We start from the raw sequence: 17,477 nt of genomic DNA on the forward strand, positions 1-17,477 counted from the left end.
TGAATAAGAACCTATACCTGTCAGTTGGTCACAGGTGATTGGAGGATTAACTCCACTATGACCATTTTGTTGTGCTTGTATCCTACAGAACTCACTATATTCAGAAAGCCACAAGTTTTGTCCAGGTTGTAAGCATGTCCTTGTTTAAATTTCCAGTCCCTAGGGGTTAAGACTTCATAAGCCAAATTCTGTAATAACATCTTAACATAAGCTGATGTAGCCCCATAAAGAGTGCAAGCCTTTTTCAGGTTTTTGAGGATTTCTATATCAAAAGGAGTGTATCTTCTACTTTCTTGACCTGAAGAGTTAAACTGTTGAATCACAGGATACATCTCCAGTTGCAAATCACTTAAATTCTGGCCTTCTTCCATGGCTTTAAGTACTACCTTTTGCAATCTAGTCATAGGAGGGGGTGATTTTGGGGGGGCAGGTGCTAGTGAAGTTGATGGGGGCATGTCACGAACCAGTTCCAGTTTAGGCAGGGTTGAAGTTGCTTTGTGAGAGTGAAAATCACCAGGCCCTTCACCACGCCCTTCATCCTCACTTAACTTCCCATGTCCTCTGGAGATATCACTTTAAATCCCTCTTTTGTCCTCCTCATTTCCCTCATACTTCCTCATCTGGCCATTCTGAAAACTTTTCTTTTTTCTATAACTTGAAGGATTTTTTGAAGGCTAATTGTATTATGCTGTGTGTGTGTGTGTGTGTGTGTGTGTGTGTGTATCTATATCTATATAGTTTCTTTGGAAAGTGACTTGGAACCATTATCATTATAATAGTCACATAATTGATCTCTTACAAGTTTCCAATTATTTAGGTTTATCTCTTCTTCTCCTAAGAATCAAGGGGATGTATGTTCTAATGTATCCAGGAATCCATCAATCTGCTCCAAAGTCATACATAAACCCCTTTCTCTACATCAATCTGAGAATGCTTCCTGCAGATCTCTTTTGGGGTGGGGTTTTGGAGTTCCCTGTTTGATTATTAAAATACTCACCCTATTTCCTGGTCACCAGAGACTTCTTCAGAAGTTAGGGTCTTCGTGCCCCACGTTGGATGCCAAATGTGATGACTGCGCTAGCACCTCAGACACCCTAGAATCAGCCAGAGTCAGATAAGCAAAAGTCCTTAGTCTTTATTTTTGGTCTTTAGACATAGAATTGAACAGAATGGAAGCAGAATCGCTGCGACCTACTTCTCCCTCATCTACAGCCAAAAGTGTGACTCTGGCTCATCTCACTCCACCCTCTAGTCCCTCCTATAATCCTCTGTATATACCAATCATTGAGCCAGCACAGGATAGTGGGAAGGATGATTTTCCAAGCATATGTCCATAGAGTATTGTCCAATCAGTAATTAGCCCTAAGTGCTTGAACCAACCTCAGTGCAACTATTCAAGTTTCAGCTCTCTACAGGTATTAATAAGGGTCTTACCCAGAGTCAAATAGTATCTGATTCGGTTCTTCCTGACTCCAAAGCCCAAGGCTCTTCTGCTTTATTAGTTCATTTTAAAGAACCTATTGTTAATAACATACTGTGTTAAGAGACTCAGTAACCCAGTTTTAGAAACTATTTTCTACCTTGCAAATTGATGCAACAGATCAATTTGAACATTTTGAATAAAATTTATATAAGATTTTTTTTTGAACCAATAAAATTGAATGTAAGCTCCTTGAGTATTCGTTTTTTCCTTTGTATCAATCCCTGGCACATAGTAGATCCCTAATAAGTATATATTTGTGAATGAATGAACAGATTCTTAAACCGTTTTAATTACTGCAGTAATTATTTGTAAATTGACAATACTTTTCCACTCTATTTCAAATCTCACCTCAGAATTCTAAAGAAAAATTTCTCCTAATCTGTGCTCTTCCTTAAATATCCTAAAAGTGACACCTTGTTATAAAGTAAGACAAGAGCAATGCAATGATAGAAAAAAAGTCATTTTCTTTCCTTTTTTTGATACAATATTTGAAATATAGCATCTTTTAAAAGCAAAGCCTCTCAATTCCATCACTTCTAAATTCTTTATCTCTTTCCTCCTTGTACTTTTCTTCATTTTCTTTAGCTCAACTTTTAACTATCCTGCTTCTGGCTACTTTCATGAGCAACAATGAGTTATATGTAAGAAGTGGCATAAAAGACTTCCTTCTCCCTCCTTAGATATGATTAGCTTTCTGTAAACAGAAGCAGACATGATTTCCACTTCCAAATGAGATAATATATTTATGAAATTTGAGAATTATAAAGTGCTTTGATAATGCAGAGTGCTGTGTCTTAGAAATTTGGTAATTCCATGTGCATTGATTTCAAGCAGGAAGGATGCTTTTCATTTTACAGATAAAGAAACTGAGATACAGAAGAGTTTGAATAAGTAGCCCAAGGTCACAAGATGGAAGAATCTAAATCTGAATCAAATTCCTCTGACCCCAGATCCAACATTCTTTCTGCTGTATCACATTGATTCCCTGTAATTTAGAACTTGTGATCATACCTATAAGGGGCCCAGTTTCAAGATATATTGGACTCTCACATTCCAAAGAATCATAAAACTCTAGATGATCTATCTGGAGCAGTATCTGGGTCACTATCTTTTTGGCTTAGACTTTCTGTCTCCTGCTTTCAACCCCTAATTTATCAGAATTTATGGCCCTTCCTGAAATCATGACTTCCCAAATCTTCTCCCACCTTGCCTTTGTTTACCTTATAGCTGGAGCCCTATAAAAGGTTTGTATTTTAATTGCTAGAGGTCAGATATATTTCGGGCAAGAGCCTTGATTGCCCAGCTAGGCTAAATTCTCCACTATTAAAATATTAAAAACTTAATCTCTGTCTTGTCTCAGTTTCTCTGGCACTACAAGACATCCTCTCCTATCTCCCACCTCTTATTTAAAGTTAAGCCTTAGGGTCAGAGTCCTTTTCTTCTCTGCCTTTCTAGCCATTCTTGTGAAGTTCACAAATGTAATGGAATGCTAGTCTTACAGTGAGATAATAATAATAACTATCATTTATATAATAGCTAGCATTTTATATAATATTTTATACAATAGCTTCCAGGCACCATGCTAAACATTTTACATTATTTCCTGTGATCCAGACAATAGTGCTGGGAAATAGATGATATTATTTTCCCTATTTACAGGTGAGGAAATTGAGTGTCAGGATAGATAACAAGGGCGAGAGATCCCTAAAGATAGTGAAGAATATTCTTTGTAGCCAATAGGGGCTCTCAGAGTAAGTGAAAAAGAGATATAATTCACGTCTGTGTCTTGCAAAAAGTCTTCATATCACTAGAGTTACAAGCCTCATCTTAATCAGAAGAGAAAAAAGGCATGGACATTAGAACTAAAAGTCTTTCCTAGCTCTGCTCAGTGATTCATATATCTAAGGGTTATGTAGAGAAGAGAATTTCCTGGCACTTCAGTGAGGAAAGTCATGAGAAGACACAACTGCCAAAGGTCTTAGTCCTAATTTTAGTCAGTGATATAAAAACCTAAAGGAAAGGAAGAGATTATTACTCAGATCTTGATTTCTTGAAGGAGGGCAGTAAATTCTTCCTAGAAAGTATGATTGCTAAAGATCTTAATCTTAGGCCTGGTCAGCAATTTATGTGTTTTAGAAGAAATAGGCTTCCCTTTTGCTGAAACAAGAGCTTCAACAACCCAGCTCTTGCTGTTTCTGGAGAAGATAAAGGGTGGCACTGGTGCCTGCACCATCTTTTCAGTAATGGTATGATTGACAGGAAACTCAGTTTTGTTCAGTGGCTTAAGGGATATAAGCTTAAAAAGTTGCTCCTCTAGGTGTTTTGGTTGGATTCTGACAGGAAGATATAACTCCAGGTGACTTTTGACTTGGGTCTTTTAGGGGCAGATAGAACTGTGGAGCAAGTCAGTATTCAAAGTATATTGATTAGGTGAGTTGGAACTTTAAATGCAAAGTGAAGCAAGAAAATGGGCTTCTAAGCAAGAAAATGACACTATCAGTAGGAAAACAGTTAGGTTCTGCCAACAACTGCACAAGCTAGAAATGGAATGATCTCAGCTGATTTTTATGCTTGAAATTTAACTGTGGGTTTTATAAGCAAAAAAGTAGTTATTCATGTTAAGTAGACTACTAATCCAAAATAATAGCTTAGAAATTTCATTTTAACCAATTGTTGCTCCTTCTAGACCATATTCTTTCTAGAAAATGACCAGAATTAAAGAACATGTGTGGAATGGGTGCTAGACCCCCCCCCCCTTATCCAATTGACTAGTCAGAGGTATCTTCAAATACAAACAGGTAGCATTTATTTGGATTTTGCAAAGAGAGGTCCAAGCACACCAATGGAGTACACACAGAGACTTTCAGCTCCTATCTCCCAAGGTTGTGCCTGGCTTAGTGAGCCAGAAATAGTGATTGGTTAAATAACAAAAGACTTGTGTTTATTGGATGGACTGAAAAGGAAGTAACCATTGGCCAATGGTCAGCAATGTTGTCTACTTCCTGAGCGTCAAGTAATTTCCTAAAGCTTAGACCTAGGGTCTGACTTTTTCTGTCCTACAGACCTCTGAGAATAGGGGCCACAGAACTTCCCAAAATTTAGGCCTATGGTCTAATCCATTCCATCTCGTAGATGTTTTTAAATATCTTCACCTGGTTCTGTTCAATTCCTTCTCATCTATTTCAGACAGTATAATAAATAGGCCTAAAATCCGACTAGCTACTGAAGAGGGAAAGGGTAATTTACTTGAGGACATTTTTGCATTTCTAACCTCAGCACCATGCTTGGCACATAATAGGCCCCCAATAGGTGAATACTAAGTCGAAATGAAATGGACTACAGAAAAAAAAATTGGGGGGGGAGGCTGTAAAAGTGACTGGATAATGCAAAAATGGATAATTAACTCAAACGAGTCAACTGTTTTTTTGAGATATGAAAATAAATGAGTTTTGTTAATTAAAAACAAAATGACTCCAAAAGTCATTATGCTCAGTCAATAAACACTTATTAAGTATCTAGGCTTGAAGTGTAAGCTTGAAGACACAAGAAGAGGTAGAAGGAAGTCCCTGCTCTTAAGGTGCTCATAGTTTATTGTTAAAAGACAATATGCAAGGAAATAAACTACATTCAAGAAAGAGATCTGAAGCCAGGGCCAATAAGCAAAAGTAAAGAAGGAAAGCATTAGAGGTATAAGGGAGAAAATATGCAGAACTAAGAAATGTAGGTATTATATGTGGAACAGCCAGGATGTCTGTCACTGGATTGAAGGGTACCTGTCAGAGAACAATGTATAAAAAGACTTGAAAAGTAAAAAGGGACTAAGTTATGAAAGTTTTGAATACCATATAGAAAATACTGTATTGATGCTGGAGGCAATAGGAAGCCATTGGAACTTCTTGAGCAGCAGGTGTCATGGTTAGACCTATGCTTTAAGGAAATTACTTTAGTACTAAACCACATGCTGGATGTATTGGAGCAGAGAGAGACTTGAGAGGACAATAGAAGTATCAGAGGAGAGAACAGACATACTTAAGAGATATTATAAAGGTAAAATCAATCAGATAAAGAGGATGAGAGATAATAAGGAATCAATGATGACAGATTTTGAGTCTGACAATAAGGAAATAGAGACTGAGGAAACATGATTTCTGTTTTGGACATACTGAATTTAAGGTTCCTACAGGACATTTCAATTGAGATATCTGGAGGGCAATTGGAAATTCAAGAGCGAAGGTCTGTAGAAAGATTAGAGTAGGATAGTTAGATTTGGAAATCATTAGCAATTCCCATTAAATTCTTGGGAATTGATGAGATTTTCAAGTGCATAGTTTAGGAGAAAGAAAAAGGACCTAGGACAGAATGCTAGGACTCCATATTTATGGAGGATGATTTTAAGAAGATCCAGCAAAGGACCTTGAAAAAGAACAGTGTAAAAGATTGGAAGAGAACTAGGAGAGAGTGGTGTCCAGAAAACCTAGCGAGAAGAGAATGTCAAGGTCAAAAGAGTGATCAACAATGTCGGAACAATTCAGATATCTTTTTTGAGTTGAAATCTGCCCTCAGACACTTGGTAACTGTGTGACTCTGGGAAAATAGCGAAACCTAATTTGCCTCCTGGAAAAGGAAATGGCAAACTATTCTAGTGTCTTTGCCAAGAAAACTCCAAATGAGGTCACAAAAAGTTGAATATGACTGAAATGGCTAAACAACAAGTCCATGTCATGAATTATCTTTCAGCAGAATGTCTCAAACCTTCTTCATTTCTGTTTGCCTCCAGGATAATTTTGGATCATGGAAAATAAATGAACTAAAAAGTGAAATGTTGAGTTCTTAGGTATATACATTGCTGGTGAGAGAGAAATGAAATGATTCTGGATCTTTGGTTTAAGCTGTATCTTTTTGTTTCTTTAGGATTTTCCCAATCACACAAAAATATGCCAACAGTAGCTGGTGGTCTCTGCTGGGCTCAAGAACTCAGGGAACGAATTGAAGTTTCATTCAATAACTTGAGACATATCAGTCACCCGTGAGTACCTTAGGACAAGGTTTTGGTTTTTTTTAGATATTATATTGTTTTATGAACTTTCAGTGTTGTGAAAGTGTAACTAACCTGCTAGACAAAAATCATCTTTTGTCATTTTTACCAATATTCACCTTTGCCAAAACATTAATGATGTTGATATACTTAAAGATCAACTTGAGATTAGATAATATAGATATTTAATTAACATTATCTTTTTCTGCTCTATAATACTGTCTCAATTTTTATAAGAATATGAGTTAAATTTTATCTAATCCCTGAGGATTTTCTTGGCTTCATTCCTTTTTTTCTCTCACACATATTTCTGCCTTGCCCTACAGATTCTTAGGGATGATATTTTATCCAAGTAATTGAGGGAGAAGATAAAGGTGAATAAGGACTCATTCTAGCCACAAAGAGATAGTCAATTTTAATATCCTCTGTGAGCTATCTCCCAATTCAACAGTTACAAGTATGAAAACTCTCCCCAGATAGAGTGACCACTCCCATGTTTCAGGTACTTTCTGAACTGTCTCTTCCCTTCTCTTTCTCTCTGTCTCTTATTCTCTGTGTCTCCTCTCTGTCTCTCCCTGTCTTTCTGTCACTGTCTCTCTCTATATATGTCCATCTCTGTGTCTCTCTTTTTATCTCTGTCTCTGTTTCTGTCCATTTGTCTCTCATTCTCTATGTGTATGTCCTTTCTGTGTCTCTGTTTTTCTGTCACTCTGTCTGTCTCTATTTCTGTCTGTGTTTCTCTCTAAATCAGTCTCTGTTTCTGTCTCTTTCTCTGTCTCTGTTTCTCTTTGTCTCTGTCTATATCTGTTTCTCTCTGTCTATCTCTCTGTGAGTATATCTATGTCTGTCTCTCTCACTATTTTTTTTCCTCTTGATGCAGTCAGGGAATCAAATGATGCAGTTAGTGACAGTACAGAGTTGAGGTATGAGAATCCCCTTCTGGTTGGTGCACAGGACAATGTAAAAGAATTCATGAACTTGAAATATTAGATTGGCAAAAAGGAAGTTTATTGGCCCTGAGAAGTCAGTCCTGGCAGAGAGATAATAGTCCTAGCCCTAGGCCTAGATTTCCAGTTGAATAAGATCACTTAAGTTCAAGCTAAATAAGTCTGGATTAATTTTCAGCTCAATAGTGTGGACAGACAGCTACTTAATAGAAAAATCAGGCCCAGAGCTCCAGCTAAATGAGACCATTTAAGTTTGACTAAGTAGGGAGTGGACCTGTGTGGTGTTTTTCTTCTTTAATATAATGGTTCCCTCTGGGAGCAGGTTTCTTGGGGAGGTTTTCTGGAGACAGTCTTAGTTTCAATTAAAAGTAATAATCACCTCAAATGCAGCCAAGGATTAAAGTATAGTCTTTCATTGTCTCTTCCAAAATCTTATGTCCTTCACTTGGGGCTCGGCTAGTTTTCTGGAGGACTTCTCTCTCCTTGGTTCCAAGAGCTCTTGCCACTAGTCCTTTGCCTCTGCTCCCTTCAGCCTCCAGCCAGAAGAAAGGTGCAAGATGGAATGATCTCTCTTGCCTCCAAGAGAAGTCTTCTGCTGAACTCACTTGATGCTCCCCTCTCAATCTTTTCAGCTGACCTAACTTGACTGGCTCACTGAAGCTCGATTTATGCTCCTTCTCTGAGAGTGGGATTGTGGGATCTGAGAGTGGGATTATGGATTTCCTCCCAGAGTGCTCTCTGGCCCTAAGAGCTTCTTGCTTATATGAGCTCTTTAAAGGTATGAACACAAGCACTGTTTCTATCAGTATTAGCTACTTATCACCTTATAAGGATTCGCTCTACGGTGTGAACCAATAAGCCTTGTATCGATTCCATTGAGTTAACACTAGGATTCTAACATCTCCCCCTTTTTTTTGATTTAGAACATAGGTTGTAATAACCTCCCTGACTTCTCAAGGAGGTGAGAACCCCAAAAAGAAGGTGATCATGCCTTCCTTGACTGCTCAAAGAAGTGAAAACACCCAAAAGAAATAGAAAATCAAATGAGATTAGCAGGTTTCCGAAGGGGCTCACTTGAAACAGATATATATGGTATATATAAATCTATCAATATGGGAGGCATTACACATTTTTTAAAATAACTTTTTATTGATAGAACTCATGCCAGGGTAATTTTTTACAACATTATCCCTTGCATTCACTTCTGTTCCAATTTTTCCCCTCCTTCCCTCCACCCCTTGCCCCAGATGGAAAGCAATTCTTTATATGTTAAATAAGTTACAGTATATCCTGGATACAATATAAGTGTGCAGAACCGAAGTTTTCTTGTTGCACAAGGAGAATTGCATTCAGAAGGTATAAATAATCCGGGAAGAAAAACAAGAATGCAAGCAGTTTATATTCATCTCCCAGTATTCTTTCTTTGGGTGTAGCTGCTTCTGTCCATCTTTGATCAATTGAAATTGAATTAGCTCTCTTTATCGAAGAGATCCACTTCCATCAGAATACATCCTCAAACAGTATCATTGTTGAAGTATATAATGATCTCCTGGTTCTGCTCATTTCACTTAGCATCAGTTCATGTAGTCTCGCCAGTCCTCTCTGTATTCATCCTGCTGGTCATTCCTTACAGAACAATAATATTCCATAACATTCATATAGCACAATTTACTCAACCATTCTCCAATTGATGGGCATCCATTCATTTTCCAGCTCCTAGCCACTACAAACAGGGCTGCCACAAACATTTTGGCACATACAGGTCCCTTTCCTTTCTTTAGTATCTCTTTGGGGTATAAGACCAGTAGCAACACTGCTATTGGATCAAAGGGTATGCACAGTTTGATAACTTTTTGAGCATAGTTCCAAATTGCTCTCCAGAATGGCTGGATGTGTTCACAATTCCACCAACAATGTATCAGTGTCGCCGTTTTCCCACATCCCCTCCAACATTCCACATTATCTTTCCCTGTCACTCTAGCCAATCTGACAGGTGTGTAGTGGTATCTCAGAGTTGTCTTAATTTGCATTTCTCTGATTAATAATGATTTGGAGCATATTTTTATATGTCTATAAATAGTTTCAGTTTCTTCATCTGAGAATTGTCTGTTCATATCCTTTGACCATTTATCAATTGGAGAATGGTTTGATTTCTTATAAATTAGAGTCAATTCCCTATATATTTTGGAAACGAGGCCTTTATCAGAACCTTTGATTGTAAAAATGTTTTCCCAGTTTATTGTTTCCCTTCTAATCTTGTCTGCATTTGTTTTGTTTGTACAAAAACTTTTCAATTTGATATAGTCAAAATTTTCTATTTTGTGGTCAATAGTGATCTCTAGTTCTTCTTTGGTCATAAATTCCTCCTTCTTTAACAGGTCTGAGAGGTAAACTATCCTATACTCTTCCAATTTATTTATAATCTCATTCTTTATGCCTAGGTCCCATTGCCATGAACCCATTTTGACCTTATCTTGGTGTATGGTGTTAAGTGTGGGTCAATGCCTAGTTTCTGCCATACTAATTTCTAATTTTCCCAGCAATTTTTGTCAAATAGTGCATTCTTATCCCAGAAACTGGGGTCTTTAGGTTTGTCAAACACTATGTTATTAAAGTTATTGGCTGTTTTGTCTTTTGAACCTAACCTTTGATCAACTAGTCTATGTCTTGGCCAATACCAGATGGTTTTAGTAACTGCTGCTTTTATAATATAATTTTAGATCTGGTACAGCTAGGCCACCTTCATTTGATTTTTTTTTCCATTAATTCCCTTGAAACTCTTGATCTTTTGTCCTTTGAACCTAACCTGTTCCATTGATGAACTAGTCTATTTCTTAGCCAATACCAGATGGTTTTAGTAACTACTGCTTTATAATATAATTTTAGATCTGGTACAGCTAGGCCACCTTCATTTGATTTTTTTTCCATTAATTCCCTTGAAACTCTTGACCTTTTGTTTTTCCATAAGAACTTTGTTGTTATTTTTTCTAGTTCATCAAAGTAGTTTTTTGGGAGTCTGATTGGTATAGCGCTAAATAAATAGATTACTTTAGGTAGTATTGTCATCTTTATTATATTTGCTCACCCAATCCAAGAGCATTTCATATTTTTCCAGTTGGTTAGATCAGACTTAATTTGTGTGGAAAGTGTTTTGTAGTTTTGCTCATAAAGTTTTTGATTTTCCCTTGGCAGATAGATTCCTAAATATTTTATACAATCAGTAGTTACTTTAAATGGAATTTCTTTTTGTAACTCTAACTGTTGGGTTTTGTTAGTGATATATAAGAATGCTGATGATTTATGTGGGTTTATTTTCTACCCTGAAACTTTGCTGAAGGTGTGGATTGTTTTAATAACTTTTTAGTAGAGTCTCTGGGGTTCTCTAAGTATACCATCATATCATCACCAAAGACTGATAATTTGGTTTCCTCATTGCCTATTCTTATTCCTTTAATCTCTTTCTCAGTTCTTATTGCCAAAGCTAGCATTTCTAATACAATATTAAATAGTAACGGTGATAGTGGGCAACCTTGTTTCACTCCTGATCTTATTGGGAATGGTTGTAGTTTGTCCCCATTACATATGATGCTTACTGTTGGTTTTAAATAGATGCTACTGATTATTTTAAAGAAAAGTCCATTTATTCCTATACTCTCAAGAGTTTTTAATAGGAATGGATGTTGGATTTTATCAAATGCTTTTTCTGCATCTATTGAGATGATCATATGGTTTTTGTTAATTTGATTATTAATATGACCAATTATGCTGATAGTTTTCCTAATATTGAACCAGCCCTGCATTCCTGGTATAAATCCTACTTGATCGTTAGTGTATTATCCTGGGGATGATTTTCTGTAGTCTTTTTGCTAATATCTTATTTAAGATGTTAGCATCCATATTCATTAGGGAGATAGGTCTATAATTTTCTTTCTCTGTTTTCAACCTATCTGGTTTAGGTCTGTGTCATAAAAGGAATTTGGTAGGATTCCTACATTCCCTATTTTTTCAAATAGTTTATAAAGCATTGGGGCTAATTGTTCTTTGAATGTTTGGTAGAATTCACATGTAAATCCATCTGGTCCTGAGGATTTTTTTAGGGAGTTGATTAATAGCTTGTTCTATTTACTTCCTCCTCTGATAATCTGGGAAGCCTATATTTTTGGAGGTAGTCATCCATTTCGCTTAGGTTATCAAATTTATTGGCATAAAGTTGGGCAAAGTAACCCCTTATTATTTCTTTAATTTCCTCTTCATTGGTGGAAAGTTCTCCTTTTTCGTTTTTAAGACTGCTAATTTGATTTCCCTCTCTCCTTTTTCTAATCAGATTTACCAAAGATTTATCGATTTTATTGGTTTTTTCATAAAACGAACTCTTAGTATTATTTATTAGTTCAATAGTATTTTTACTTTCTATTTTATTAATTTCTCCTTTTAATTTTAGAATTTCAAGTTTAGTAATTGATTGGGGGTTTTTAATTTGGTCTTTTTCTAACTTTTTAAGTTGCAGGCCCACCCAATTCATCGATCATCTCTTTTTCTATTTTATTCAAATAACCCTCTAAGGATATAAAATTTCCCCTTATTACTGCTTTGGCTGTATCCCATAAATTTTGATATGATGTCTCACCGTTGTCATTATCTTGAGTGAAATTATTAATTGTATCTATAATTTGCTGTTTCACCCAATCATTCTTTAAGATGAGATTACTTAGTTTCCAATTACTTTTTGGTCTATTTACACCTAACTTTTTGTTGAATGTAGTTTTTATTGAATTGTGATCTGAAAAGAAAGCATTTACTATTTCTGCCTTCCTGCATTTAATTTTGAGGTCTTTATGTCCTAATAGATGGTCAATTTTTGTGTAGGTTCCATAAACTGTTGAGAAGAAAGTATACTCCTTTCTGTCACCATTGTTTTTTTCAGAGATCTATCATACCTAATTTTTCTAATATTCTATTTACCTCTTTAATTTCTTTCTTTTTGTTTTGTGATTTGATTTATCTAAATCTGAGAGTGCAAAGTTGAGATCTCCCACTATTATAGTTTTGCTGTCTATTTCTTCTTGCAACTCTCAACTAACTTCTCTTTAAGGAAGTTAGATGCTATACCACTTGGTACATATATGTTTAATACTGTTATTGCTTCATTGTCTATAGTACCCTTAAGCAAGATATAGTTTCCTTCCTTATCTCTTTTAATTAGATCAATTTTTGCTTTTGCTTGATCTGAGATAAGGATGGCTACCCCTGCTTTTTTGACTTCACCTGAAGCATAATAGATTCTGCTCCAGCCTTTTACCTTTACTCTGTATGTATCTCCCTGTTTTAAATGTGTTTCCTGTAAATAACAGATTGTAGGGTTCTGACTTTTGATCCAGTCTGCTATCCGCCTCCTCTTTATGGGAGAGTTCATCCCATTCACATTTACAGTTAAAATAACCAATTCTGTTTTTCCTGCCATCCTAATATCCCCAGATTATACTTTTCTTTTTTTTGCCCTCCTTCCCTTCTTTCCTAGTATTAAACTTATTGGTCACACTAATGTCACGCAGCTCTCCCTCTTTAGTATTCCTCCCTCCTCCCTTTGAATCCCTTCCCCTTTCTTGTACCCTTCCCTTATTACTCTTTTTTCCTTCTCCCTTTTCCTCTCCCACTTTTTAATGAAGTGAGAGAAGAATCTCTGTAAAACAAAATGCAAATTGATTCCTCTTTGAGCCAACTCTGATGAGAGTAGGATTCACACAATGTTCTTCCCCCTCTCTAAGTTCCCTCATATATGATAGGTTTCCTTTGCCTTGCTGTCACATGTAGTTTCCCTCTTTTTATCTCCCCATTTCCCTTTTTCTGACATTATCCCCTTTCCATTTCTACTTCCCTTTTTTATGTTATATTGGTAAAATTAAATTATACATATGGTTTTTATGTATATCCACAACAGAAATACAGTTCTCAAGAGTTCCGTTTACCTTTTTCTACTTCTCTTGATTCCTGTTGTTGGAGATCAGATTTTTTTGTTTAAGTCTGTTTTTTTTCCTTAGAAACAGATAGAATTCCTCTATTTCATTAAATGTCCATCTTCTTCTGTGGAAAAAAATACTCAGCTTAGCTGGGTAGTTTATTCTTGGCAAATTCTTTTGCCTTTCGGAATATTGGATTCCAGGCCCTTCGATCCTTTAATGTTGAGGCAGCCAGATCTTGCGTGACCCCTTATTGTGGCATCTCAGTATTTGAACTGATTTTTTCCTGGCTGCTTGTATAATTTTTTTTTTTTTTTAGTCTAAAAATTCTGAAGCTTGGCCCAATATTCCTCGGAGTCTTTATTTTAGGGTCTTTTCCAGAAGGTGTTCAATGAATTCTTTCAATGCCTATTTTACCTTCTGATTCTATTACTTCTGGGCAGTTCTCTTTGATGATTTCCTGTAAAATAGTATCTAGGCTCTTTGTTTCATCATAATTTTCTGGTAGTCCAATAAGCGTCAGGTTATCTCTCCTAGATCTATTTTCCAGGTCTGTTGTTTTTCCAAGTAAATATTTGACATTTTTTTCCAATCTTTAATTTTTTTGGTTTTGCTTGACTGATTCTTGATGTCTCAATGAATCAGTCATTTCTATTTGTTCAGTTCTAATTTTTAGTGAGTTATTTTCTTCAATAGCTTTTTTTTTACTTCTTTTTGTATATGTCCAATTGAGTTGTTTTGCTCTATGGAATTTTTTTCCATTTCACTATTTTTTTTTTTTTTTTTTTTTTTTTTAGTGAATCATTTTCTTTTTCCAATTCGCAAACTCTGTTTCTCTGCACTTCTTGGGAGTTTTTTACCTTTTCCAATTCACATTTCAAGAAGTTGTTTTCTTTTTCCACTTTATCAAATTTTTCTTTTAGTGAGTTATGTGCCTTTCCCCATTTCTCTTCTAGCTCTCTTTTAAGGTTTTTAATATTCTCTTCTAGGAGAGCCTTTTGTGTTGGAGACCTACTTTCGACTGGAGACTGTCTGCTATTAGTCTCTTCAGGGTTGAAAAGCTGTTCTCTTTCTGTGTAGAAACTATCAATCGTTCTTTTGATTTTTTTACTCATTTTGTTAAAGCCTGTAAGGTCTGCCTTCAGAGCCAGGAGGTTACCAGCTTCCTCTGCAGAGCAGTATATGGACAGGTAGCTGTCCTGCCAACCGGCTACAAAAAACAACGAGGTACTGGAGTGCTCTGGGAAAGAGTTCCCCACCCGGGAGTAACTCAGGCCTGCAAGGCCGGGCCCAGTGCCCTTCAAAGAACCCCAGTTGTGTGAGATAACGACTGCCCTGGGGCTAGACACTGAGCAGAGAGAATTTCACTTCCCAAGCCAAATCCTGCCCTGGGGCTGTGGGTGTTAGCAGTTGAGCAGTGAATGGATTTGCAGGGACCGGAATTGTCTGCCCGAGAAGAGCAGTCAGCTGGGGAGGTTCTATTGCCCCAGGCTGAGCCCCCCCACTCTGCCTATCAGAGGCTGCCCAGGCAGTGCCCCCTTGCCGTGCAGGTTAGTAACTGCCCCTGCAAAAGCCCTGAACTGCCAGATGTAGCCGCAGGGCTGTGGTAAAGTCTGCCTGAGTCACTTCAGGGTTTGAGGGGTTGCAGCCAGATCTCGTTAGATTCTGTTGTTTTTTAGAGGACCCTCTGTTTTAGGCTTTAACTTCTCTGCCAGTTTACTGCTTTGTAATCAAGGCAGAGCAGTTAGCCTATAGCAGAGTCGTCTCTATAACTTCTTTAGCCACAGAGTCTGCTCAGGACGCTAGTCTCTCACTGCCTGTGCTAGTCTGTTCCTGGCCCCTCAGGACAAACCTTTCCTGGTGATCTTCCGGATTGGCTGGTAAGTTGTATTGCTTCTAATCTTCATGAATTTAAGTAGTGAAGAGTTATTTTTGAGGCTGCATTAAATAGTTGGTTATGAGGGGAATGAGAGGAGCTTAGAGAGTCATGTGTGTCTGCTCTGCCATCTTGGCTCCACCGGGAGGCATTACACATACTTTACATAGGCTAATAGGAATGTAACAAATTACATGAATCAACATGAGAATTTATACATGTCCATAAGTCCTAGAAATAGTCCAAAAGGAATCCATTGTCCATAAGCTCTGAAGAACTGCAATAGTCTCATCAACAATTTTTCATCTCAAAGAATCAATAATGCCTGCTAATGTTTGTTCATCTTGTATTAGGGAATCCAATGATTCCTGAAGATTTTTTAAGTTATTTTAACAGTCTCATTGTCAGTCATGCTCTTTTAGTGTCAGATGTTTCTTAAATCTCCTTTGTTTCCAGATTTTTCTTTTTTTCTGTTTCTCTCTGATGGACAAGGAGAATATGGCTCCTTGGCACCCATCTGTTTCTTTCTCTACCTGTAGAGATACAAGCAAACCCTCTTCCCCAAGCAGTTAACCTATCTGGTCCCTTCCATTCACCACTTTCTGGATCTCTCCACATCACTTGGCAATTATCTAAAGATAGTGGAGCTGCTTGCACTGGACACTGCTCTTCTGGTGCGTTATAAAACCTGTCTGCTGGAGCCAGTGCATCTTTATCAAAAATTAAAAAATTAATGGTATAGAGAACTAAATTTAGAAGTTCTCTAGGGTTACCCCTGGATCCCCCTTTCTTTTGTTTTTGGAGCACCGTCTTAATATCCCTGTTTCTTCTTTCTACAATTACCTGACCTTGAGGATTAAAGGGTATGCCAGTGGTGTGTAAAATCTTATACTGTGCACAAAAATGTTCAAAATGTTTGGAAGTATATGCAGGTCCACTATCTGTTTTTATTTCTTGTGGCACACCCATACTTGCGAATGCTTGGATGAGGAATTCAGTGACCACTCGGGCTGTCTCTTTTGCTGCTGGTATTGCAAAAGTGAATCATGAAAAGGTATCTACCACAACGTGGATAAAAGAGACGACCAAAAGATTTAAAATGAGTCACATCCATTTGCCAGATTTCATTGGGTCTCAAACCATGAGGGTTTTTCCCTGGAGGGAGCGTAAGAAAGTGGAAAGGAAGGCAAGCTGCACAGCTTTTTACTATGCTCCTTGCTTCCTCTTTTGTAATCCCAAATTGTAAACATAAAGCTCGAGCAGCCTGGTGGTATATAGAATGGAATTCCTGGGCTTTCCGAAATAAAGGAGTAGTGGCTAACATAGTTAGAAGGTTATCTGCCTTTGAATTCCATCAAATATAAAACCTGGAAGTCCACTATGTGAGTGGACATGCAAGATATAAATCTTGCCTGGATGCTTTCTCACTTGCTCTTGAAGTTCCTTAAAGAGCTGATATATATTAGAAGCTGCAAATTTTATTTGGGCTGTGGCAATTCTTTGTACCACACCTACTGAATAGGCTGAATCAGATATTATATTTATGTCTCCTGGGTAATAAGTGAGAGCTAGCATGATTGCATATAATTCATTCTGCAGAATGGACTGAAAAGGAGTTCTGACTACTCTTTTTATGGTTAAATCATGAGAGTATACAGCACAAATATTTTGTTTGGATACATCTGTAAAGATAGTTGGCCCTTTAAGAGGAACCTTAGAAACCTTCTCCTCAAAAATCCATTGTCAATTATGCAATAGTCTGGTTTGGAGCCACAGCCAATAAAATTTGCCACACTGGGATGGTCTCACAGCATACATTAATTTGTGTGTTGGTATAAAAGGTGTATATCTTATCAGGTCTTGTCCCAGATAATTGTACTGCTCGCTTAATGGCCTTTAATAAAATTCTACCCACAAGCACTGGATAAGGAGTAAAGCTTTGTTCTAGTTGTGCTGGGAGGTTCACCCACTCTATCACACTGTCTCCTTGATGAAGGACTGCTGTGGGTGCCTTTTTTGTAGCAAAAACTGATATTTTCAAGGGTTTTTGAGTGACTCTTTCAACCATATTGGATAAAGCCAGTTTAACTTCTCTCAAAGCCTCTCGAGCTTCTTTTGTAAGCTGGCGTGGTGAATTTAAAGCAGTGTCTCCCCTTAAAATGTCATATAACGGTTGCAA

The 17,477-nt window shown here is 37.1% G+C and overlaps 1 protein-coding gene across 1 annotated transcript in view; it reads left to right on the forward strand.

Moving 5' to 3' along the window:
* The window catches only part of DNAH9 (dynein axonemal heavy chain 9), a 581,066-nt gene that overhangs the window by 95,216 nt on the left and 468,373 nt on the right, over positions 1–17,477 (forward strand). The window contains exon 10 of the mRNA XM_051995550.1: positions 6,395–6,509. Within this exon, the coding sequence (XP_051851510.1) occupies positions 6,395–6,509 (115 nt within the window). The remainder of the gene's footprint in view (positions 1–6,394; positions 6,510–17,477) is intronic.

This window comes from Antechinus flavipes, chromosome 4, assembly GCF_016432865.1.
Source record: "Antechinus flavipes isolate AdamAnt ecotype Samford, QLD, Australia chromosome 4, AdamAnt_v2, whole genome shotgun sequence".
Classification (NCBI taxonomy): Eukaryota; Metazoa; Chordata; class Mammalia; order Dasyuromorphia; family Dasyuridae; genus Antechinus; species Antechinus flavipes.